At 41.8% G+C, this 25,921-nt stretch overlaps 1 protein-coding gene across 2 annotated transcripts in view; it reads right to left on the reverse strand.

The window, feature by feature from the left end:
• The window catches only part of FGGY (FGGY carbohydrate kinase domain containing), a 134,551-nt gene that overhangs the window by 617 nt on the left and 108,013 nt on the right, over positions 1 to 25,921 (reverse strand). For both annotated transcript variants that reach the window (XM_010582314.1, XM_010582313.1), the window contains one exon: positions 281 to 342. In XM_010582314.1, the coding sequence (XP_010580616.1) occupies positions 281 to 342 (62 nt within the window). The remainder of the gene's footprint in view (positions 1 to 280; positions 343 to 25,921) is intronic.

The following is a 25,921-nucleotide window of genomic DNA, read 5'->3' on the forward strand; positions in this document are numbered from 1 at the left end:
AGCCGACGGGAAATGAACGCGAAGGTCCGAGAGACCCGGGAACCGCGGCGGCTTTGGAAATGCCGCCGAGGTTGCCGCGACCCCCGCCAAGGGAAGCCGCGGGCTCGGGGGGCCGACATCCCACCGACGGCCACCGACAGCCCCCTGCCAGGCCGCCCGGATAGCCCTTAAAAAATCGGGGTCTGAAATACTGCTGCATTCAAGCAGGGCTATGAAGAGAGAGACCTCAACTTTGTTTTCGGTCAATTCTCACCGAGGAACACCCGACAGCCAGGCTTACCTTTTATGCTGGTGGTTAGGCTGCACGACTCTCCCAATTTTCCCCATTTTCGCCATGGCCTCCTAGTAAAAGACAAACACAAACTGGAAAAGCCTGTTTTGATTTAAAATACTTTTTGACAAGAACAAGATGTTTCAAAACCAATCGGAACATTACTGATGTATTTTGTTTCGGCTGAACAGGCCAGATGGCTTGAAATATGTTCAATCCCATTATATAGTAGTCATGAGAACAAAGTACTGCAGACCCCTCAGTAAACCAAAATCTGTTCCTCTTTCTTACTGGGAGTCCGAGGCAGAACAGACTTATCTTTTATTATCTACACTTACCGGAGGAAATGTTAAACACTGCATCCCCGGCGGGGAGATTTCGCAAATGAAATGATACTGTACATGAGATTCCATTACCATATTCTTAAAGTATCAACTCCCTGCAGCAAGGGAGGACTCGAGTGTGCTCCAGAAGCTAAAGGTAACTTGCCAAGTTCTGTTACGGAGCCCACAGCTGCTCTCACATTCCAGTATAAAGGTGTAAGGGACACACTTGGATCCTACTCTGCTTTTGGCCAAACCAAAGTCAGACGAAGAGATCTCGCAGAATCCCCTGCAGAAGGAGTCTCTGGGACAGTCACGTGTGGAAGGGACGGGACCGAATGATTTGGTTCCTTCCCTGATGTCTATGAGATGCTGACTTTTTGTGGATTCTCCTGAGCAATCCCACTGGAATGAGACCCTAATCACCGATGTTAATAGAGGATCAAGCACCCAGGCAAGGGTGGAGGAGCAGGCAGGCACCAGCCATTTTCAGTGGAAGTTTTTCACAAGGAGCATTAAAGCAATAGCTTTCAGATGGAACAGTCGTAAACATAGAAGATCAGGATTCAAGAATCAGCGTCTGCCCTAATCTGTACCAGCGTTCATAGTTTCTAAGCAGGACTCTAAATCTGTTCTCATGTTAGTACCTAAAGCACAGCACTGGGAGAGTATCAGAGTGACCCCGGAGAACAGTCAGCCTGTGCTGCTGCCAGAAGCCATCTAGTCAGCTACTACGGCTAGATTTGTAAAAGGGTGGGATGATTTTATAGGCTGTAGTATCTGCTGTAGTAAAATCTTTGCTTTCCACTAATCCAGCATTTTACAGCCGAGGATCTCCTAGAAACTTACAACGTAGATGAGCAACGTAAGCACAGTTTCACCAGCCCAGCACAGGCAGGGAGGCTCTGAGGATAAGCAAGCTGACCGACAGACCTTACATCTTCTGGTTTCCCATTTCCCCTGCGTTAAAGAAATATGACCATGACCTAAATGCCAGGATGTACGTGGGCTGCCCGGGAAGCCAGCAGGTACTCTTTCTCCCATGCACAGCAGCGTTTGCTCAGCTAGGCACGAAGTGCCTGGGATGCCACCCGTGTGCCAGAGCAGCAGGCAGCCGCCAGCTCCGCCTGGCTGGCTGAACCTGCGGTATCACCTGGCACGTTCTGGGCGTGTTTGCTTCAGCCTTCAGCATCAACGAGTCCTTTTATACTGCCAGTCCAAATGTGCTACTAGAATGTGGAACACCTACTTTCTACGTTTGTCAACTTCGGGGGGTTAATACTGGTCGAAACTGTGGCTCTGCCAAAGTAAGAAGCACTGCCAGGGATGGTGCAGTCAGGATTTTACTCTGCTAGGGCGTCTGGTAAAACAGCAGGGGAGCATTTCTGTGCACTCCTATGCCTACACTCTTTCTTAGGTGCAGAAGTTGATTGTACTTTGATTCCCCAAGAAACACCCTTGAAATAACACTTCCAGCAAGATAGTGTGTTCTTTTCTCTGGGACATGTGAGCCTGCTGGCACAGAGACTCTACACACCAGCCAGATTAAAATACTGGCATGGAAAGGTTGATATCTTTCCCAGTAAGGGAAATGGGCATTTTATTCCCTGTTCTTTAACAGGTGATGCTAGCTCAAGCATTGTTCCTGTTTACAACAGTCTGTCTTTTAACTCCCTTACATGGCCAGCTGGATTTAGAGGCTACCTAAAAAAAAATGAATGACCACACAGATAGTAAAAGACAACTCCCTATGTTACAATCGATACTGGTTTTCCAGATAGTTTTGTGTCTTACAGAAAACGTAAGGCAAAGCCCCTCAAAGCACTCTCACTAATGCGATGAGTCACTTTACTTTCTGCTCTCTGCTTTACAACTCCTTTTGAATTGCCCTGGAGATACTGCACGAAAATAAACCCAAGGCATCTGAAGGTTCTAAACGTCTCAGACAAATCCACTTTTTTCCACAGGTGCAAAAAAAAATGAAAGGAAGGGCCAAACTTTGCCATTCACCCCCTCCACGCACACGCAGGGCCTGCCTGCTGCTGCCCCATTCTGGGCAGCATTAAGGGAACAGGATACAAACAGCACCATTCCCAGGACATGTTCTGCTTCTGCCGTAAGTACTCCACACACTTACATTCTGCTTTACTCTGGGGCCTCTTACAACTTCCAGTGCTGAAAAATGCATTACTGCTTCTTCGGGAAATAAGCCAGCCTTTTGAGATAAACATATCTTCAGACAGGTTTTATTTTTATGCTGTTACTCATCTAACTACAGGTCTCCTCAGGCTGGTTCAAGAGAGAACAGACACCGGCGCCGACTCGGCCAGGCGCAGAAGGTGTGAGGACAGCCCGGCTCGGCATGGCTGTCCCGCCAGCCGCTGCAGCCCCAGCCCCTCTGACACCCTGCTGGGGTCCAACACCACCCGAGCACTTGCAACACTCCAGCTTTCAGACCAGCGGTGGTCTTCAAAGGGTGAAACCGAGTCTCCACGGGGCGTAGGAAAGCCTCCTACACTCTCTGTGAAGTGTCCTCAAACCTGAACCCCCCGGCACAGAGGCCCCATCCGCTGTCGGGCAGCCGGAGAGGGTGCCACTGCTCCCACGGGGCCGGGAGCTGGACAGGCTAGAGCGGTCCCTGAAGGAAAACTGGTCCCTCAAGACCTGATCTAAACTGGGGAACAGGGCCTGGCTGCTGCTTATCTTTTGCTGGTTCACCCACCTGTCCACCTTCAGCTAAGGAGGAAGATGCCAAAGCAGTCTTTCCAGTTTATCAGCTAAACTACTTTTGTATGTTTAAATCTACTGAAAATACATAGGTCTTTGAGAATCCACAGCATTAAGGTCTCACAGCAAGTACCACAGCAATGTGGAATAACACGTTAAAAAAATATGCAGCCAGCAATTTTCAACAACTCGCTTATTCTATGTTGCTCAAAATATCCAAAATTAATTCCCTCTCTTAATTTGCATTTCGGTTGTGTGTTTTTCTGTTTTTTAAAGTCAGTTTGGTCATTGTTAGTTTGAACAAAAACTTTACTCCCAGAGGAGAGTCTTTTCAACAATTTTCTGGGGACAAAGAGGAACAGAACATTGAAAATATGAATTTATAATGAAATCGGAAACAAAGGAACATTAGAATCGCATTACTGAATCAGATCAACCTTGTGCACTGTTCTGTCTCCAACAAAGCCTTAAATATAGCAAAGTGATAATACTGCTGTTCAGAAATAGTTTGTTTGAGGGTTGACATCCAAATCCATAACTCCAGTCACCAAGAATTTCACAATCTTAATTTGAATGACGCTCTATCTTCTTTGTTTGCCAGTCTAGACAGTACAATGAATACAGTGATTTAAACACAATGAATTCTCTCTTAAAACAAAATATTTTGTAAAATTGCTTTTTAATCATTTCTTTTCTCTCTTTCCATAAAGGCTATGCTATAAATAAACCCTGAAAGTTCGCATTTGATCATCATTTCTAAAGGCTGGGCAAGAGGCAAGTGAAGGGTTTACACAGAAAAAAAGAGAGGCACTGTGGAGCAGAAATAAAGGGATACATTCATGATTTCTAACCTTTTGTTAGAGTGTCAAAGCTGAGACAGATACAAGCCAGTAAACACTCTGCTTACCATGGAGAGAGTTAGTCAAACGAGGTTACCCTGCCCGGGACAGAAGGACAGGGAACACAAGCCCAGGGAACCAAATGCTCCAAGGCCACCAAGATTTGAGAACAAGGTGCCATTTTGCTGCTGGAAGGACAACCCAGCTGGGAAGGTCAGCAGTCATTCAAATTCATTCAGTACTGGTGGCTGAATTCTGGTCTTCAGCGTGCTCTGGGGCAGGGGGTAAGTTTAAGACACCAGGGTAGCCTCAGTACATCAGTAGGCAGTAGATCTCCCAGGGAAACCCTATTTGGAACCCAGGGAAATCCCCATCTCCTAGGGAAATCCTATTTTGATACAGCTTATAAAAGCTGGAAATGTCAACTGTTGTCCCTTCAATAATGGAAAGAAAAAGGTTTTTAACACTGTGTGGCAGCCGCAGCGCAGCAAATACTCTGTCATACCAGGAAAAGCATGTCAGCCTGGCATCAGGAGCTCACTGGAGGTGCTTACAAGGGCTAGCTTAGGCTGGGAGACCAGTCTTCTCCGATTTCCTACCCAATGGGCTCCTGCAAAGGCTATCTCAGGGCACGGAGCATGATCCTGCTCATCCCACAAGAGAAGCCCATCTTCCTTGGGACTACAGAGGGAGCCAAGGAAGATTAGCCCACTTGTGAATAGTCCCTAAAGTTTGATTTTCCGTAGTGACTCAAGGACTTATGTGGCTAAATATCACTGAAAATTAATGGGATGCAGGCCCTTAAAAGTACACATCAAATAAGGAATCAGATTTAGGGATGTCAGCCTTAGGTAAAGAAGTCAAGTTAACAAAATCCCATTGAAATTAATGAGCTGGGAACATCAGTCCCCTTAAGAATTTGGGCTTCTTCTTTATTTAGGTATTTTAAAAATTGTATCCAAAATTAAATGGATGAGGCATTCGAGCACAAATGCAATTTCCCAGCTGTGTTCTCCCCACTTACTCATTTTGATAATCCCAAGAAATGTCTGGACTTTTACCTAGCATAGCTATTAACTTCACAGTGAAAACAGCCACATATCATCTGAAGTTTTACTGTACAATTTCAGTGGCTGGAATCATTTGGCCTGCACATACAAAAGCATACAGCAAAGCTCACCAAACTGTGTGGGTATACCATGCTCCAGTTACAGCAACAGTGTGCCAGCTTCTTGGAGGAAGGATCCTTAGACAATATGAAAAGCAAGAGAGGTACTTCAAAGCCAATTAAGCAAGTTTTCTCTGCGAACACTGCTGGTTTATGGCTTGTCCAGTGACAGCCATGGTTCTGTTGCACCAAGAATGACTGGCCTACGAATGATGGGAAGGATGAAAAATAACTCTGCTGTAAACCAGTTTTGGATCATAACTTACAAGATAACTAATTCAGGAATCTCAGAACAAGCTGGAATGAGATGCGTGGCTTAGTTGTCTTCTTCCCAAGCTGAAGCTGTTAATTCACCTCATCTTAGTACTTATGCAGAAGGAGGAAATTATATTCATTTTTATTGTGCCAATACAAGCCAAGTGATCATTCTTACAGCCAAACATGGTGAGAAATTAGTACCAGCAAACGTGCTTCTTCACATATTCCTGAGAATGACACAAGCGTATGCATGGAAGGTCAGTCTCAATTTCTGAACCACACAGAGCTTTGAAACACGAATTTCACCTTCATTACCCTGAAAACGTTACCCAGACTCCCACTCAGCCCAGTCTCGACTCTCTGGTGTTTTTGTACAGCTCTACTGTCACAGATCCAGCATCAGAGGAAAAGAATTTAAAAGCTGCCCCATTCACAATAGACTGAAATGTAGGAACATTCTTCCCCACCACATTTGTTCTGATTTGCAGAATTCAGCAGGTGTAAGTACCTTCAAACTAACAGACTGACCGTCTTCACACTTCTAAGTCCTCATAACAAATACAGTAAATAATGTTCTGCGTAGTAACTTTTACTGTTCTTCAACAGTGAAGAATCTCTCTCTCACTCATCTCTATTCCACACACATAAGCTGAGACTAACAGATGCTAACTAGCATCATTTTAAGAAGTTCAGTCACAGATATATTTGGATTTGAGGGGAATAAATAGATTGCTTGAAATGCTGATGTTCAAGAAATACTTTTAAACTTTTCTAAGAATTGTAAGCAAGGCTGCTATTTTCTTACAGGCTTTTATTTAGGGATTGCTTACTCAATAGCCTGGAGATGCAAAATTCATCTTATCTATGCTTACGGGAGTTACATGAATATATTTATGTAACACAGCCCTAGCAGAACATTACTTTTTAGTGGTATATGACTGCATGAAGAAAGCATGTGATGGACCATATACAATATTTTTCTAGTGGGTTTTTTCCCCCCTTAAATTTGTTTGAGTTATAGGGGCAGATCTTGGCAGCATGCACAAAGCCCAAAATCTGTAATTCAATTCTCTGTGGTATTCTGAATGGAGTGAGCCAAGTTTCAAAACACATTATGGATAAATATTAGAGCTGAGCAAAAATTTCACACCTAAGACCAAAGTGTGAAAATTTGGCTTTCATTCATTTAGTGAAAAGGTGGAAAATTTCACACAAGCTTGTATTTTCCTTTTGCTCTGTTCCAACATAGATTTCTGTGTTCGTATCAAACCTCAGAGAGAGAGAGTGTTTCTGTCTGTGTCTGTAAGTGAGACTACAGAGAAGGAGGGAGAAAAGGACAGAAGGATGGAGGTCCAGCGAGCAGGACACCAGCTCAGGACTTGAGTTCAAGTCTGTCTTCCAGGAAACGTCACTGACCTTTTGAATCTCACTATCCATACATTCAGTAACAGCACTGGCCCATCTTAAGAGGAATATTTTATGCATTTGTTTGCTGAAGACTGTTACAGTGGTGGAGGGGAATCAGGCACGTAGCTTAGAAGAAGCTCAGCATTATTCTACCCCTAAACCATCCAACTTCAGTTGACAGAGGCCAACTGGATGGATCCTCACTACCGAGACGAGGTAGTTTTCTGGTTCAAGCACTGTTCAGGATCCAGACAGTTTGGAACAGATTCCCCAAGTTACGTGGGACATGTAATTTAGTCTTTTAATTTTCAGTTACCTCTTTCTGAAATAGGCTGTGCCCATTGTTTTCCCCCAGGTTTGGTTTGGCTTGTACTCAGAGTTTGTAAACTCTAGGTTTGTTCCTAATTTTGTACTGTGGGTGGTACACAGAGCTCGTAGTCCTACTGCAGCCCTCCATGCCTCCTCAAAGTACATATCACTCAACCTGTCCTGTACCGTAGAAGCATGGTTTTCACTACTTAGTATCCCAGACAAGAAAAAATGGAAAAGAGATCACGTAACAGTAGAGACAAGTGCAGGTAAAGTCACGGTACCACTTCTACCTCCAGAACACCTACTTTTACTCTGCTTCAGTGACTACACTGAGTGTCAGCCAGGCTGTGGCCACCGTAGCTCAGTGTAACACAGAGCTTGTGCTTCAGCCAGGCTGGCCAGCCAACAGACAAAGCCATAAGAGGAGCAGCAGTGGCAATGCAGCTGCTGTAAAGGGTGGCTTGTCATGCTAGAGATGATATTAATTACTTATTCCGCAGACCAAATTTAGAATGGGACGAGGGTCAGCTATGATTGCCACATCATCTATCAGCTGGAAACTATGTTTGGGTCTAAGCTCCAGCCACACTGCTACTAAATATAGGTTGGTTTGTTGTTGATTTGACTCTGCACTCCCCCGAGTTGCCTTTGACTATCAAATAATTAAGCAGTTTGCTTTGTGAGGGCTCCACTGCTGGCACCTCTTAGTGCCCAAAGCTGCTTGGATGCAAACTTGACAGCTTAGCAGGAGTTTCAGCTTACCCGGGCAATGGAAAGAGCCCAAGTGTTTAGCTCCCGTTTCAGTTTTGCAGATTGCTGGCACTGGGTGCCATGAATCAACAGTCTGTGGGCAACATCTAAGCAGTCTGCACCAGAGCTGGGCCACAGTTTAGCCGCACTTACCCTGACATGCGCTTGTATAGCTTAGTCATGAAGCGTACATCCACTTCACAAGGTCTGTGTGTGAAGATCCAAGATAGCTTTAACACGGCTAGCACAGACACTGATAAGGTGCAATCACAGTGGCACAGAGGTCTGCCCAGCCTGCCCACCTTCCACAGCCTGGGGCCCACTCCGCCTCCTCGCCGGTCCCACGCTGTGGGTGGCGATGCCACGATGCCACGGCTGGCAGCTTCCTCACCAAAGAGGAGGCTCCCTGACTACACCACCAACTGGCACGGACAGTATATTTCCCTCACCCCCTTCTGAGGTGGAATAAATTTGTTAACCAGACACAGCATCGCTGTTACAATAGACTAAGAAGGTTTGTCCATATAAACCACATGAAAATATATTGATTTAACCCCCCTTTTTAGGCTTGGAAACGTTACGCTGACAGGCAGCTGTGTTTAACAGAAAGCAAGAGAGCAGATTCCTACATCAGATCCCGATGCAGGGCACTGCACTACAGCTATAAGCTAAATCAGCCTTCTCCCTACTCATCGCTGCTGGTGATGGAGTAAACTAAGCCTGGGAGCACTGCTCCTCTGCACAGCCTGGAACAAGTTAATTTGCTTCTCTGGCTCCCTTCTCACGCTCTGCTTGCAGTATCCGTCCTAATGCTTTTAGCCTCAATTTTAGGTGGTAAAACCTTTGGGGCAGGCAGGGCAGGTGTGTGATTCCACGCTAACTTGCACAACAAAAGAAATGAGCTGGACAGAAAGCAGGAGTCATTTGGACAGGGGAAGGTAAAATAAGAGAAGCTGAAGAACAAGCATCCGCACAGGATATCCTGACACTCGGCTGTGTACTTGACACAATATTTAGTTGAACTGCGCCACTTCCTTTAAGGTGCAAAATTCAGATTTATTCAGCTGATTTCTTTTCACGTTCATGCCGAACATACAGCTTTCCTTGCGTTTAGTCATTGAGTTCAAACTTTTATTTGCCATCTGGCAATGGATTGGGGTTTACCGGGGGGAGGGGATAGGAAAGGGGTCTTTTTTTTCCTTTTTTTTTTTGCATCTGTATTTGCTTTATGAGCTATGGCTAAGGCATCATTTACACATGGGGAACTGGATCGGGTTCTCTCAATTCTTTCCATATGTTCACTTATGCTGTCAAAACATTTTTTCGATCTAATTAATCTGCACACGTCTCTCCATTCATTTCCCCACTCGGTGGGTTTTAGCATTTTGGGGGTATCTAGCTGGGATTTTGTCATAAAAACAACTTCTGCCTACATTTTGCTTTCGGGTTACTCCACCAAGAAAATGAAACTACTTGTAACGTTTCACTCCTCTCCATCTAATTATTCTTTCCCTGTTTCCAACACTGGCTGAGGAGACTTCCCTTTTCCCCTCATCTTTCAAATATATTCTTTGCCATGCTCCAGTGTCTACCTGAGGTTAATGAGGGAAATCCCTGCTGTGAGTTTTGATGTGGATTATTTTTTATCTAGTTAATCTGACGTGTGGTTTACTATAAAAAAACCTATACCTCAGAATTATGCTTACATTTTACCCAATCTGGACTGCATTTGGGAAATTACCCTGGACAGGGGCTCATAAAAAACAAGAGACCTTTAAAAAAAAAAAAAGTCTTTCACTACTGTAAACCAGTAGAAGGTTGAGATGTTAAAACAGAGTAAAACTGCATTAAAATATGAAGAGAGCCTTTCTGGTAACCTTATAGACATCCTATCTCCAACCAAAAATTAAAATATCACTTAAAACTGGTATTTTATAGATATCCAACGTACAGTGGGCAGAGTAAAACCTAGAAGAAATGAGAAATCTATTAAGAGTTTAGAACTAGACTGCATAGCCATTTCTCCTTGTGAAGCACGGTACAGAGAAGATAGCTGTCTATGGCAGAGAGCATTTGGTTTCCTTGCAATGATTGCTACAGACAAGGAGTTAGCAAACTTTTCTAGCACACTGTTCCAGACAGTATTTTTCTTTCCCAAATTAGAGGCTACAAGTGACTAAACTGAGTGAGAGCTTAAGCAAGACACACTGATCAGCTGATGATATTGTCCCCTTTTGTTAAAAAATGAGGCACCCTCTCTTCTCTAGGTCTGCAACTCAGAGGCAGCCAGGGATGAGAAGCTACTGCTCTCTCTGCTCTTCTGAGATGAAAACTGTCCTTTAAGAACAGTGCTGTTCTTAAAAAGCACTTTAAATGCTGGATACATATTGCTACAAAATTTTAGAAAGCTCTTGATTCCTTAAAAACCTGCGAAGCCTGGTTTGATGGTGGTCTGATGGATGGAACAGCCAGTCTGTTGCCAAACGCGCTCTAACAGCAGCAAGGGAGAATCCCAACCTGAACTGTGGGATTCCTATGGACACAGAATTCAGAGAGATTTATATGAGGAAACTTGTTATAGTCACATCAGAATAGATGTTCTGCTCCCCTTGCTCCTAAAAAGTTTGGCTTGTATCTCTTGGAGACCATTGGGAAATGGTAAATACAGTTCTCTTTAGCATTAAAACTTTTCTGTAAGTGGGAACCTCTTTATACACACAACTGCTCCGTGCATTGCAATTACATTTATTGCATGGAAAAACCTGTAGGCACCAACTTACACAAATTCATTGGGAAGAAACTATTCTTGTTGGTAAATGTCAAAAGTTACCCTCATCACTACTCTAGCTATCTGTCAGGCCTGACATTTTTCTATACAAAACCAAAACCAAGGGCTATTAATCCCCACCTGCCCCAGAGCCATAAAAGAGCTTTTGATTTCAGTAATATTACATAACCTCTTTTAACGAGCAGATCTAAACCTGCCACCCAGCATTGCCAGCAGGAATTTTTAAAGGTATCCGAGGCATCTTTTTCCTTAGGAGATCTTCTAAGAAAGCATTTGTATTCATTTGGCAAACAGAAAAAGAGCACATTTTATAATTGACTGTGCCCAAAACAATAGCTGGTTCTGTCTGAAAACACACCAGTTAGAATTAAAAGTGCAGTTAGCATGTGAGTGAGTCATCAAGTGGTAGCAGAGTTTGGCTGGCTCACAGCCCAAGATCAAATGTAGCACCATCCTGCCCCAGGGGTTATCTTTAAAGCTGAGATCTTGCAGAGAAGAGCACACTAGACACTCTCCACCTTCCCACCTCCAAATTTTGGCTAGGTGGGAGGGTTAGTGAGCTTGTTCATAGGCTGTCCTTTTTATCTCCAGGAAAGGCGAACAGCACCGAACCCCCCCAGAGGGTTGTTCTCACCTTACAACACCCAGCTGGTCACTATTCCTACTTTTACTTTGCTGTCCCATCCTATTTCCCATTTTTAAAGAAGCCCTCAGTCAGCTGCACCTTGTGGCTCCTATTTCCAAGGAAACCTTGCCCCTTCACTCACTTTAATGAGAAATTTCTAACCCAATGCTCCTGAAGCACTTATGGGGGAAAGCTCTTCCCAGCACAACTTCTGCGACTGTAAGGAGGGCAGTTGGATACCTTGGCTCCTGAATTTTAATCTTGGACAAGTCACGCAAGCCTTCTGCACCTCAGTTGCTCATATATTCCATAAGAATCAATAATGCCACTAGACTAGTATCAAACACTTAGGAGGGAAATCTAGCCAATGTGGGATACAACTAAAGAAAAAACACTTTGTGCTTCACGATTCAGCTGATCCTCAGAATTGAGCCAATTCCTGCTGCTGAGGATCTGTCCTTTTATTTAAAGACAGCAAGCCGAGAGAAGAGATGAATAGCAGAGACTCAAATGGCTCATGGAGCTTTTCACTTGTAGGTCACCAATCAGAACCTCAGCGAGGTCAGTGAGTGTTTGCGAGTTATCGTGGTATGCAAGCTTTTTATAGTGTCCTTTGCAAAGTGGATTTATTGGCTTCAAATTAATTTCTACTGTATGCAGTTTTCACAACATGAAACCCTCCATTGTTACAGCTCAGTCACTGTTAACCCTTCGCAAAGCTACACACGAAAAACTGCTACCACCACCTGAACAGCTTGCCTTTTAAAATCATACTTGAAGAAGCCTCCTAACTGTGAACTGAGCCTGGATGACCTCAAAGAGCCTTTCCTAGCCTTGAGTAGAGGCACAGCCATGAGAGGAAAGTTGTACTGCAGCTGCACATACTGTTCCTCACTCATGCATAAATTGGGAAACGCAGAGCCCAGCTCTGCAGGCTTGTTCTTTACTCCCCACAGTGACTCTGCAGCCCTCACTGGGTCTGCTCATGGAGGAAGATAAGTGTGTGTGCTGGCAGCATCACAGGACTATTCTTTGCAGAAAGTACTTTCTGAAAGAAAAAACAAAACAGAAGAAGCAAAAATGAACAACTATATCATTATCTAATGTGCTGAGATCTCGGCAGAGATCATTTCAAAGATCCATATTGTTTACAGCAGCTGATGAGTCTAACAAGTGCTGAAGCTCTGCTCTCGCTCAAAGTGCTAACATATTTACAGTTTTCAATCCTGTCCTTAGCGCTTATCTGTCATTTCAAGATGAATGCTCCTTTTGTACAGGCTAATTACTTGCACGAATACTCTACTAGCTCAAAATCCCAGATTTGTTTCGCTTTTCCATTAGCAGCAATTTTGTACTTTGGAAATTGCTTAATACAGCAAATCTAAAATAAAAGCCAGTTTTTGTTCAAAGGTATTTCTTTGGCTGTGACAAGTCTAGAAAGGGGGGAGGGAAATTAAATTACTTTTCTCCGATGAAAGTCTTAATTTTACTGTACAACTTTTCTAAGTGCACTTACCCGTTGTTCTGCGCTGGCTTGGTTATTGGTATTAGAATAATTTGTGAAGATCTATATAAAATCAAACCAGATCAATAGCAGATCCAACTATACTGCCTGATAAGAGCGGTTTTCTCATGCTCAACAATCTTTTCTCTCTATATATAATACATCAAAAATTTGGTAGGATCCCATCCTACCAACAGTAGGACCATGTGCAATTGAAAAGCTGTCAGTCATTTCATTTTTACAGGAACAGAAGGAATGCAGGCCATCTACAACTCAGTAACTTAATTAAAAAAAAATACAACCCAGGCATGCAAGAAAAAGGATACAGTTATAAAGAGGAGGTCTTATCCTGTTGAATGTTTTACATTACATTCATTGGGTTACTGACCTGTCACAAACCAGTTTCAGATGCAAATCAAAAAATGCTCAGCAATGCAAGATGCATCTGTTGTTTCTGCTAATCCTGATCCCACTGCAGTCAAAAAAGGATAACATCTGATTTTCAGAAGTCTCCAGCAAATGTCTTCAACTGCAACTTGAGCAAAAACAGCACCCAGTCTCTCTCAGTTACGTGTTAGATACAGCAATAGATGTCTAAAGCTACAAGCCTGTGAATGAAAATGCTGGTCTTGAATTAGCCTTTGTTGTTCCTAAGGAATTGCCAATACAAACCATGAGTTTCTGCTTTAAAGGATGTGGTCTCCCATTCCTGCCCAAATATTTTCTAAAAACAAGAATTGTCCACATGAAGTGCATTTCATTGTAAATGAACACAACGTTTAAAAGTCATGAATGCTGTAAATATGAAAAATTGATATAAACTTTAGAGTTGTATTCATGCCATACTGCATAGGCCATCTGTCATTACATACATAGTAATGAAAATTACCACACATAATAAACTCGTTGCAGTTCTAAAGTAAGACTTTGTTTTCCCATTCAGAAGTCAAAAGATGTTCCAATTATGTGCAACTGGGTTGTCAGTCTACAGGCCTTTTCATTCTTACTTATTTTAATCCACCAGAGCAACACCATTAGCATCATCACAGATTTTCTTGGCACTTTTCATTCTATCACCTTTAACATAACTATAACACCAGCCTCTGAGGTACTTAAACATCACTACATCTGCTTCACAAATCAGCTGGATGAGGAACAAAGTTAAACAACTTGCCCAAAGTCACAGACCGAGTCAGTGGCAAAGCTGGGAATAAAGCCCATGTACTCTGACTCTCAAGTTAGGTAACACACATTGTTTTCTCATTGCAAAATTCTGTTTTATTTATACCGAGGTAAACTCAGAAGAACTTGATACTAGAGTAGCTTAGGTTAGGTTTGAACTAGTACTGCTGATGACAGTGTGTCACCCAATATATGCATTATCTCCCATTACCAGGCTGCTAATAAGAACTACATTGGCAAATACAGCTTTTTTTCTCTGTCACTAAGAAATACGACACTACATTTTACGTGGTATTTGTTTGATCCGTAAAGCCAGCCAATTCAGTTCTTATCTCAAGGACTTTAAACAAGCCTGCTGATTTGAGGTGACAAACATTTCTGGACATTTGTATCTGCTCATACTTGAGGAGTTACAATATGAACAGGGATGCTGATAAACAAAGAAAAGCCCTTCTTCCTTAACCATTACTGCTAACACTGCAGAAAAAAACCAGCATGAATGGGTGGAATATGTGCAAAAACCTCTCCAACCCTAAATCCTATTGCTATGTTGCAGATATAAGGTATTATTGATGCACAGTACGTTTTCCTGCTTTCTGAAGTCACAATCAAAAGAATGGCAAATGCCATCATTCGGAGAAATTGAGAAAGTTACAAAACATAGCAAAAAATGTGGATGGGAGGAAAATTAGGCAGGAAAGTTCAAAGGCAGCTAAATGAAATGCTCGTGTGAAACAGATCCTGTGTAATTAGCCACTAGGGGGAACAAGAGTCATGCTGCTTAATTAAGGTGCAGTCACTTTTAGCAGCGGGCCCAGAGGGTTATCCTTGCCCAGGGAAGCTGGCTGGGATGTTTGAACACTGGCCCTGTAAGCTTTGGAGTGGGACAAAGCTTTTCTGACCTTTGTCTGTGTTTCACTTTCCCCTTTCAGGTCTGTATAGGCCTTGGTAGAAGCAGTTAACAAGGCTTGAAGAATTCATACACCTTTCATATTTTCTAGCTGCAATTAGCTATTTCTGCACCTGAAGCACCTGATAAAAATATTTAAACAAAAACCTGGGAGGAGAAGGGAGGAGACAAAGGAAAGGGAGAGGACCAAAGAAAGAAAAATGGCAAAAAAGGAAAAGCTGTATTTTTCAGACAGTGTACGCTTGGGTGTTGGCTTTTTTAAAGTATAAGGGAAGAAAAATCACATGCAGCTCATATGCAAACTGTGTGAGAAATGTGGAGCAATGCTCTGCTGATATTGTTAGACTGAGGTAGTGGTTGGGAGGGATGGCAAGGGACCTGCCTCCCCACTCGTGCCTGCTGACCTGCATGACCGAAGCTGCATGAGGAAAACGAATGAGGCAAAAAGTAAAAGCCCCTCTCGGGCCACTTTTCTTCTGCTGCTGCTGAGGATCCAGAACTATTCAACGGCATGCCTGGGACTGAATCACAGACAAACAATCTTTTCTATTACCATAAAAATGACAAATAAGTAATAGTCACAGCCTGTAAACACAAGACTCAAATTAAACAGAGTTCTAAGTGGTACACTGTAACTGGAAGCAGGAACCTACTCTTATTAGAGCCGGCTCAGCCTAAAGAGTATCAGATGTTACTCGGGCCTTAGAAGGCCTGAGACATAAACTATGTGTGTAAGAGAAAAAGAAGTCAAATGACTCATGACAGAGTTTGTTTTAATATAAATGACTTTCTCTGTCTCTTTGCTTTTAAAGACTTGCCATTTTCCGATCTTGAACAGCTAACCTAGGCAGCTGGCTTCCTTAGCCAGTGTCCTTCCTTTTGTGTATAAAATGCTGGCATTTACAAACTCATATCCCTCTGGCTAAGGGAGGGCGGTTTATTTTAGCACTGTGATCAATGCCATCACAAATCTTTCCTCTTCCAGTCCAAGAACACTGGCACAGCCCAGTCAGTGCTGTGTGGCTGTGCTGTACCCATAAAACAGAGGATACACCACAACACTTTACTGAAGTCCTACAAGCCTTGAGAGTAGACCTGAGGGAGCAGCACTGAATGAGCCACAAGCTCATCCCCTCTTTGCTTTTTATTACGTGAGGACACAGGTAAGGGACTGCGATACAGAAAGAGCATGGAAAGAGAGAGAGAAAACAAAAGAAGAGGAATAAGATGAAATAAGAGTGGGAGTAGGGAGAGGGAGATGGCAGGGATATTGGGGATTTACTGCCAAAAAAGAAAAGCCCCATTCTCCACCACACCTATCTTCTTTCTCATGTTTCTTTTATTCTCTTTCCATGCCAGTCCTGTGGTTCTTCTCTGGGATGAGTGGAACTTCCATGTCCAGAAAGCCACAAGTTTGGCATTTTGCATCTTATGGCAAATGTGCTGGCTAGCCAGTGTTTCTACAGGGACAAAGTTATACAAAGCAAATGAAAAGCAAAGCTTGGTCTCCCTTTCATGCAATGCAAGAATCATCCCTTAGATGGGACTATTGCAAAATTAAACAACCTTACAACCAGGACCAGTAAATAATGAGTAATGTGCTTGTATATACAAAGCTTTTATACCAACCAGTCAAAGAACGTGAGGATAGCTCATCACAAAAAGACCCCATTTATCAGAAGGGCTTCAAACAGCTTAGCATCTTCAGGGCCATTACTCATCTCTTTCACCTAAGCTAAGTGCCAGCTTCCAACCTAGAAGCTAACACATATCCAATTTATCTGCTGTAAGGCACTCAAACTTCCCTCAGTCTAGTCTAAAGATACAGGATTCAATACCTAAACTACTTAAAGTTAACAGATACTAGTGATTTCATGACAGCAGATAGGAAGACACTAGTCTGGGAAAATTAGGCAAAAATCAAGTCTTACCAGGCATTCTGAAAGCAAAAGGAGTCTGACAGAAGGCTGCTAGACTCAGCAACGTTTTGCTGAATATATCCAAGGCGTTTAACTCAGTTCTGAGCTACAGGGCTGGGCAACAAAGGGACTTTCCAAATGCGACACATTATCATCCTCCACCCCACAATTTTGGGAGGGGGAGCTTGGGCTTGGTGATGGTACAGCCCTCCACACATACTCTTGTTGAGGAGAGATTCTTCAGAGGAGAAAATTTTTATGAGAAATTGGTTTATTTTCCAGAGTGTTTTCTCTTGGAAGGTCCTTTGTGCTTCCAGAGCTCCAAAAGATGTGACATGGTGAGATCTAACCACTCCGCTCTGCTCAGCGAGGAGTGCAGTGCACATCCCTTTACACTGTTCCTTGACAAAATGATGTGCTCCCATCAGAGCTTCCACACCCACACTCCTCCCTAAAATTTCTACCTGGTAAAGGACTATCTGGAAGCTGTGCAGAAAACAGCAACTTACAGCAGGTGCTCACACAAACAGACTCTACATGGGTCAAAATACATTTACGTACGGAAGGTTAGTAATGCTTTGGTGAATGCAACTCCTAAGAGTACTACACATTGAGTACATGGCCTATAAATCATTCTCAGCTGAAAAGTGCACTTGTGAAAGATGACAATGCAACTCACTTTCACTGTTTATACACACTTGTAAGGCCCAGCAAGATATGGGCACAGCGGTTCTCCTTATTCATGTTGTTCTAATGTTTTCCAACCCTCATCTGGAGGAGTATCTGTGCAAAAATCAGCAACTTATGCTTTTCCATGCCCGCTTGGTGGTTAGCCTTTCTGCCTAGATTTCCCTCAAGAGTGACAATTATGGTCTTGCTAATAATTAGGTAAACACTTGTCCCAGCAAAAACAGAACAGAGCCATGAAGCAATTTCATATGGATTCTCTCTACATGTCACTGTCCCAATTTCTAGTATCAAACGGTGCCCCAGAAATGTGTGAAAAGTTGCTTCAAAACAAGAAAGCAAGCAAGAGTTGGGAATGGTTGTTATATGTCTGTATCTAAGAAACCAAGGAAACAAGAACCTATGACTTAGCTGAACAAAGAAAGGAGAACGGGAACTGGATTCCAATTCTGAGAATGAGGAAAGCCAGTATGCTAATAAAGCAACCGCCTTCTATTGCTAATAAAACTAATAAAGGTTACGGGATCTCTCCTCTACCATTTCAGATCCATGATTATATGAAAGGGAATAAAGAAAAATGTCTTTACTGTTAACCACAATAAAATTAAATGTATTAGAAATGCCTAGATAATAAACAGAGTCTTGTTAAACCATACAAACAGGGCAAATTTTGAGAAACAAACCCCTCTAGACATCTTTAGGAGAAAGGACAACATAGTATATGTAAGTTATAAAACTTTTTCAAATATAGAGTGGCAAAAGTATGTCCTGGTGGTACAAACTACTGGCATCAAATCCCACAACTAAGTGATCATAACGTCCTTCAAAAAAATTATTGTGAAAAAACCTCAAGCATTTCAGACAGCTAGCGCTGTGACTCTACATGCTTGTGCTTTGCCACAGAACAGTCTGATCCCCTGCGCTGACATAGCAAGAGTGCAAATCCCAGATGGAAAATTAATCTCACAATGTAGCCAGATTGAGTTTCCAATTCTCCAGTGCATAACTTGAAGGTTGTTCTGCTCAGCTACTGAAGAGGTGAGGGCAGAGAGACTTTAACTTGTTTGACATCCCGAACATCATTTAAGCAAGGCAAGCTCTGAAAAGGAACTTATTGGCTACTGACAGTTACAAAGGATCCATGGTATCCTCCTTTGTACTCATCCTTCCTATAAAATATTGCTATCACACTTTTCCCTGCTTAAATGGCCTGGACAGAAGGGGAGTCCAAGGTCCAAATGACTTCAGCTATGTCTCTGGGTATGTGGGTACAATCTGTCCTTAAAATAGAAAGGAGATGGATCACAGTACATTTTAAAGAATGTATCTATCTACTATAAAGACACATTTATGGTTTCCTCATATTTATGGCTTTCCTCAAGAAAAGACAGGGCCAGCAAGCTAGAAAAACCGTAACATTGTGATACTATTAAACTACCTCTACAAGCTGATCTTAGCCTTAGTTTGCTTGAAAAAAAAAATCAACTAATTGTACATCTCCTTAGACAAACTCCACCATGGTCATTTCATGGTTTGTTACAAAAATATGCAGCAGCAGAACCTGAACTATTCTAGGCAGCATATTTTCTCCTGCTTGCCAGGTCTTGGGCTTACTGACAGATGAGAAGCATACCATTGGTTTAGTAAGAGTCTCAACTTCTGCAGATTAACAAAACAGTAAATCTTATTCTTTGCCAACATCAGCTGATGTGAGTTTATTAAAAGCTAAAAGCCATGACGATATACGTGTTGAGCCTACAGACAGAAGAGGTTACATTTACATACATATGGTTGCTTCTAACACGGTAATCGGGTTATGTGCATGCCAGATACAGAACTCAGGTGAAGTCAATGGAGCTATGCCAATGAGCAAGGCCAGCTACACCTTCAGCATAAAGACAGAGGATTAAATAGATTTGTTTGGTCATTCGAGCCTCTAAGAGGTCTTTATTACCTTTTCAGTCCATCTTCATAAATGTGAAAAATAAGTAATAAAATCTTTATCACCACTCTCAGCCAGAACTAATAAACAGGTAAGTCACATTGATATCCCAACACACAGTGCCTCATCTCCTTCCACTGATGTCCAAATAAAAGGCCACGTTTCATTTCATTAGTGTGGTATTTCATTAAACCACCTACTTTTAGAAAAATAATACGGCCATATCTTTAAGTCCTGGATTTCTGAGATTGTTGCCTCCAACGTTAGTATTTCTGTGCCAAACACTCAGCTAACGTGAATGGGTAGTTCTGTTATAGCCAATATATTACACTGACTTACTGCAGCTGCCTTTCCTTATCATTAAAGAGTTACTGAGAAATTCCAAATCTGAACATTTGTGTACTGGCTGACATTTAAAATGGACCATGCTAAGTTTCCACAAAAGGACAGCACTTAACAAAAGACACCGCCTTTGTGTCCTATTACCTATAGCACCCACAACTTGGTTCTGAATGGGTAATAATATGAACCAACTGCAAGAGCTCTAATAGCATTTATCATTTCAAGATGCGTCATCTACCAGTGAACTGTGTGTCAGATTCCTGTTTGGGCTCTGATCCAGTAAAGTACTTCAGCACATGGGCAGTCCTGCTTATCTTCAACTGAGCTTCTTGCCTACTTGAAAGTTAGATGATGTACCTAAGTGCTTGATTGGATCAGGGCACTGGAGTAAACTGGTGTCACTCCTCTGAAATCCTGGAGCAATACTGATTTACATTAACTGAGAATTTTGCATTATGATTATGGACTAAGATCATCTGTCATTTCAGTAGCTATATGACCTGCTACAACAAACTTTGACATTTTCTTAGACAAGTTTTTACCTGTAATAATTTCAAGTGATATAAACCAACTACAAATCATCTAAGGTGACAATGAACCAAACACTACTGTACAGCATGTACTGATCTGATAATACATCAAATGTATGACAACATATAGCATTAGACTTTGCACTCCACCAAGAACATTTAACAGCAACAGAGTTATTTCTCTCAACTCCAATATAAAAGGCAGCCAGCAGGATGATATCAAATGATGGCAGCTCTGCTTCTCCTAAAAGGACCTTGGGGACTCCAAGGAGATTTGTGTATCTGCACTTCCAACAGCATAGCAATGTGGAAATGTTAAAGTTAGTAAAGCAAACAGTCCTCAAATGAGAAGGGCAACAGATGTCAACCAGTATCACATGTCAGTAAACAGCAACAAGACAGAGGGTACTTTTCTTAGCACTTTTGTGAAAGCATCGTGCTATCAGCTACAGCCACATCTCAGCTGTTTGACTAAGTAGTAGTGCTTGTATGTGTGATTTAACTCCCACCAAGAGAGGATTTCCAACTATATGGAAATACTGTCCACTGAAGCCAGCTGAAAGAAAGTAAGAAATGCTTCTGCGTATTTATTGCGGCTTGAAAAGTGAAAAAAAAATAAAAAAAAAAAATCACACTCTCAAAGTGATTGAAAGCTCATTCTGTGCTTGGCAGAGACAGACAAGCATTTATATTTCTCAGCTTTAATACAGAAGGATCATCCTTAGGGCAAAAGAGTAGTTGTGATTCATCCGTTTTTTTTACCCTTACTGCAAAGGCTTCTGACAGTAAGGCCAAAATATGCTAACTAAAAAGGCACTCTTTGTACAATAAACACTAGGCCACAAGGAACTGGACAGTGGCCATCAAATCACTGCCTTTTAATTTTTCTCTCTCATCTATATTTCTCTAAAGATTTCTGGTAAGAAGGCAGCTGACTCTATACAAAAGCCAGAGGCATTGCCAGTATCTTGGTGGTTTCATGCATGCCATATTGAATCTAACTTTATTACACAAGAGAAAAAAACCCTTTCAATTAGGCAAAGATGTATTTCAGTGTCAAAACACCAAGCAAAGAGGTAAAGGGATAGAGTTCTTCTACTGCTGAGTCACTGCTTTGAGTCCACAGCCATTGAACATCTTAGCTGCTTACATGGAAAACAGTTTGGTTCTCAGCAAGCAGTAGAGTCCACATCATGAACTGTCCATGACATCCCTTCACAACTTTGCTGCCAGTCATAAGTGAGAGAACAAAAAATGAATGGACTATGAAGATTCAGCTCTTTTCACCATTAGAATACTCTCTCTAACAGTAGATACATAAGCTATGCACTGAAATTTAAAGTCATTTTTTTAACGGAGCACATGTCCTGTCAATTGAGACTGATCATATACAATCCAGGAAGGAATTTTTTAATAAATCACTTAGATGAAGAGGCCATACCCAGCCAATACACTACTCAGAAAAGCAAGAGCTGTTACCTAGCTTTGCCCAAGGATGGTATCCACTACAACTTGGGCTCAAACTCTACAGGTACAAATCTGGAGCTTTTGAAGAGAAGGAAGGCAAGATCACAGCACCTTAAAACACTCCTTGTGTACAGCATGGTGCCTAAGAACAACCATCTCCTTCCTCTGCCTTTCCAAAATCCTCTGATTAAGGGAACAGGAGAAAAAAAAAACCATCCCAACACGGCAGGAAGGCTTTTACTAAAAGGTGCATTAATTGGGTAAGGCAAGCCAACGAAATGATTAACTCGCTGCTCTCCTTCAATATTATGTTTACACAAGTTGATTATAGCACTTAATTACTAATTCACCCTGCTCAAAACCAAGAGTGCTTTAAATTTTTAATGAGATGAGGGAAGGCAACATTCCCTAACTCAACAGGGAGAAGTCATTTTATTTCCTCTTTTGATTTCCCAAGTTATTACCATTTCTAAGGAAAAAACTATCCCCTCCCTGATCTGTCACTTGGTTCTTGCTTTTGAAAATATGGAAATCAAGAAGACGCTTGTATTAATTTCAATCCATGACCTGACAGGTAATGCTTTGGAAGAGGAATAGAGGATCGGATCATCAACTGAAGCACATCCATTGAAATAAGTGGAACAAAATTACACCAGAGACTGCCTGATCCAGAAATGGAAATAGCCTAATCCCCTCCAGTTTGTCAGCAGAAATGTTGAATATGGCCCAGTACTATTTATGGGTGTTCTTAAGACATGTTGTCTATACACAATTGCCAGTTGGTCCATTACCAAGGCTGTGGACTAACTGTTGCACTGAAGAACTTCTTCACATTCATGACAGTCTGTAACATTTTCATTGTTAAGAGGCGGATACACAGCATATCTCATGTTCTTCCTGGCTGATCTATATAAAACTTGTGTTTTCTGTGGGTTTTGCTTTTGATTTTATCCTCTATGCTATATCACCCAACAACTTCCTTAGTCAACAGAGAGGAGATGTCCATTAAATTAAGCATAACCAAGCAGTGCACAAACAAAACTTGTCTGAGTTCCTTTAGTACAAAGTTGTAAGTGAATCATTTCCCCTGCACCATCATAACTTTAAACTCCCGTTTGCAATATATCTCCCTCATAGTTATGGACTCTATGCCTGTTATCTTGAAGGTGAGCCAGGTGACCCTGATCCACATAGCTTCTAGGGCTGCTTCCAGGGCTGTAAATTGTACCTACGGGGTACTTCAGTTGCTCAGCTGCTACGGCTGCTAAATAATTCAGCTAATCCACATTAGGTAATTACCTAACACCTCTTTCTATAGAATCCGGCTAATTTTTATATAACTCCAATCTGCTTTATAAAAACAATGAAAAAGCTTTTCCCTATCTTTTTGCAGGATATACCACCAACTTGCATAACAACCAAAACAAAGAAAAGACTACACCTCCCTTAAAAGTCAATTTTATACCTGAAAAATCTTGTAGTCATGTAGACTCTTAATTTCTGGCTCAATGTTTTACACCAGAAATGATTACTGAAAGCTGATTACAGAAAGTTATCAGTAAAATGTATTATAGTAAATCATAGAAACTTTCCTCTCTTCCATATCAGCCAGTAACAATGACCTACATTAAGACAGCAAATCCAAAATAAATCTGGTAATCTGGTTTCATACAGGTAATTTTATTAATTGCTTTAATATGCAATTAAGGAATAGTCAGTGGGCTGCAGGATTTTATAAGGCAATAATCCTGTTCCCTGGTGTACAGCTTTGTCCCAAAGAGTAGGCTATCCAAAAAAAAAAAAAAAAAAAAAGAGCTGGATGACTGCCAAATCAAACAGCACCTTCTTCCCATTTTCAATTACATACAAGTGAGGCAGAGTAACGAGGATATACTGGAAACTTTGACATTTATTTATTGAACATTTTTACTGAGAAGGAATTGCTGGCTTGCTAAACCGGAAACTATATTTTTACTACAGAAACAATCACATAGAAAACCAGGATCCTGCTGCTCAGCATGAAAGGAATGGCTAGAACCAATAAATTGACCCATCTAAGCCAGCAACGTTAAGGTTATTTCATTCAATGCAGCACGCATTTAAAAAACCAAAAATACAGTGTATATTTCAAAAATCCTTATGTCATACTATTTTACACAGCACTGTCTTCTGTGACCCAGCCAGGTTGTGTTACAGCTCATAGGCACAACAATCAAGAAACAACAAAACCACTAGAAGAAAAAGGGTGTAGCATTTGTAGGGGCAAATTAAAAGATAACCCAAGTTGCAAGAAGAACTTCAGATTTTCTCCCCTTTCCAGAGATTCTAGAGACTAAATAACCAACAGATGAAATGTGGAAGAACTCACCATACTGCATGTTCTTTTTTCTTTTAGGATAGACCAATTGTTTTAATTCAGTTTTACCACAGAGGAGAAAAATGCAGGGAGAGTAAATGAAGAGGAAAATAGGGAAGTCAACGTTCTTTGAAGCAACAACATATGGTGACCAGGCAGGAGAGATGGAGGTTATAAATCTTTCCTTGATAGAATTACCTAAAGATGAAATTGCAGCTTCAGGGGGCTTGAGCTTTAAACCACACTAGATTCTAGCAAATTAACCTGTATGGTTACAAATTTTGCAATAACCTTCATTTCCAATGCTTCTTTGTAAAGGCTCAGCATACTGAGAATTTTGGTACCAATACAGATGTGGTCAATAGAAAGCATGAAAACCTTTATTCCACAAATCACTCAAAATACAAATAAAAAGATATGAAAATTAAGAATTAGAACAAAATGCTGCATCCTGCAAATAGTCACTGTTGTAGTATAGAAAGGGAAAAGAGACAGCAGGTACACTGGCGCTTGGTTCTTTGTGAAAAGAAACTTATTTAGGAATACCAAAGTATAGAGGAAAAGCTCTTTAGTGTTCCAGCCACTATGACCAACTGCCCAAGAAAGCAAAGGGTGAGAATCCTGTTGTCTCACATACACTTCTGACTGGGTTCATCATACAGCGATATGTAGGTAAGTAAGGTGCCTGTCCTTGGAAAAAACATCCTCCAGTGTGTCTCTGAAGCAGATACTTCCCCATTTCCAGATCCCAATGACGGAATGCCACAGGACTAGGCATCAGGATAGTACAGGAGTATGAGAGTAACAGCAACCACCACAGCCACATACTTTACCCCTAAGGAAATACCATCCAAATCCAATGCATTTCTTAACCATTAAGCTAAATAAAGCCTAACTCTAATTACTGTATAAGGTTACTATAGAGTCAGGTCTTCCCTAGAAGACCCATCTCTTCTTTCCTGTCTTGAAAACTGATGCCCTGGTAGACTTTAAGGATCTTGTCTGTGTGTCCAGATTTTCAGAGTGAAGAGCAGATTGCCGGAGCCGTGGATCTGACTTGGTTGCCCCATGCCCCAAACCCCTACATTGACGGAATGCACGAGCAGGTCAACTCATACATGTAATGCAGGTTACAACCCCAAAGCACCAGATTTAGCACGCAGACACAAGAACAGCCCTGCTCCGTAGGCTCACCAGCTCTCTGAAGCATCACTCAACCGTGCACATACTACACAGCACACATGCACGTACTTCCATACGACATTCCCTAGCAGAAGCCTGGCAGCACTACTGCTACTGTTATCACTAGTGGGTTTCACGTGCCTGTTCAGCAACCAGTCCTTTTGTCAGCAGAGCATGTTGAAGCTGGACTAAGATTACCAGAAGTGATTTTGAAGAATCCTGGCTTTGGGTGCTATTTCCAAGCTGTCCTAAAGATGCTCGAGTTTTAGAAAACGGAGAACAGCCAACCCATGAAAACCAGATAGCATTTAAATGTTTTGATTTTGACATTGAGTGGAAATGTCCAAAAATCATTCTGAGAAATGTGACCAGTCACTGGGACAAATACAGTAAAAATTCCCCTTCAAACAACCATAGACATAAGGAAAGAGG

The sequence above is a fragment of the Haliaeetus leucocephalus genome, unplaced genomic scaffold (genome assembly GCF_000737465.1).
Source record: "Haliaeetus leucocephalus isolate CR32 unplaced genomic scaffold, Haliaeetus_leucocephalus-4.0 Scaffold848, whole genome shotgun sequence".
Classification (NCBI taxonomy): domain Eukaryota; kingdom Metazoa; phylum Chordata; class Aves; order Accipitriformes; family Accipitridae; genus Haliaeetus; species Haliaeetus leucocephalus.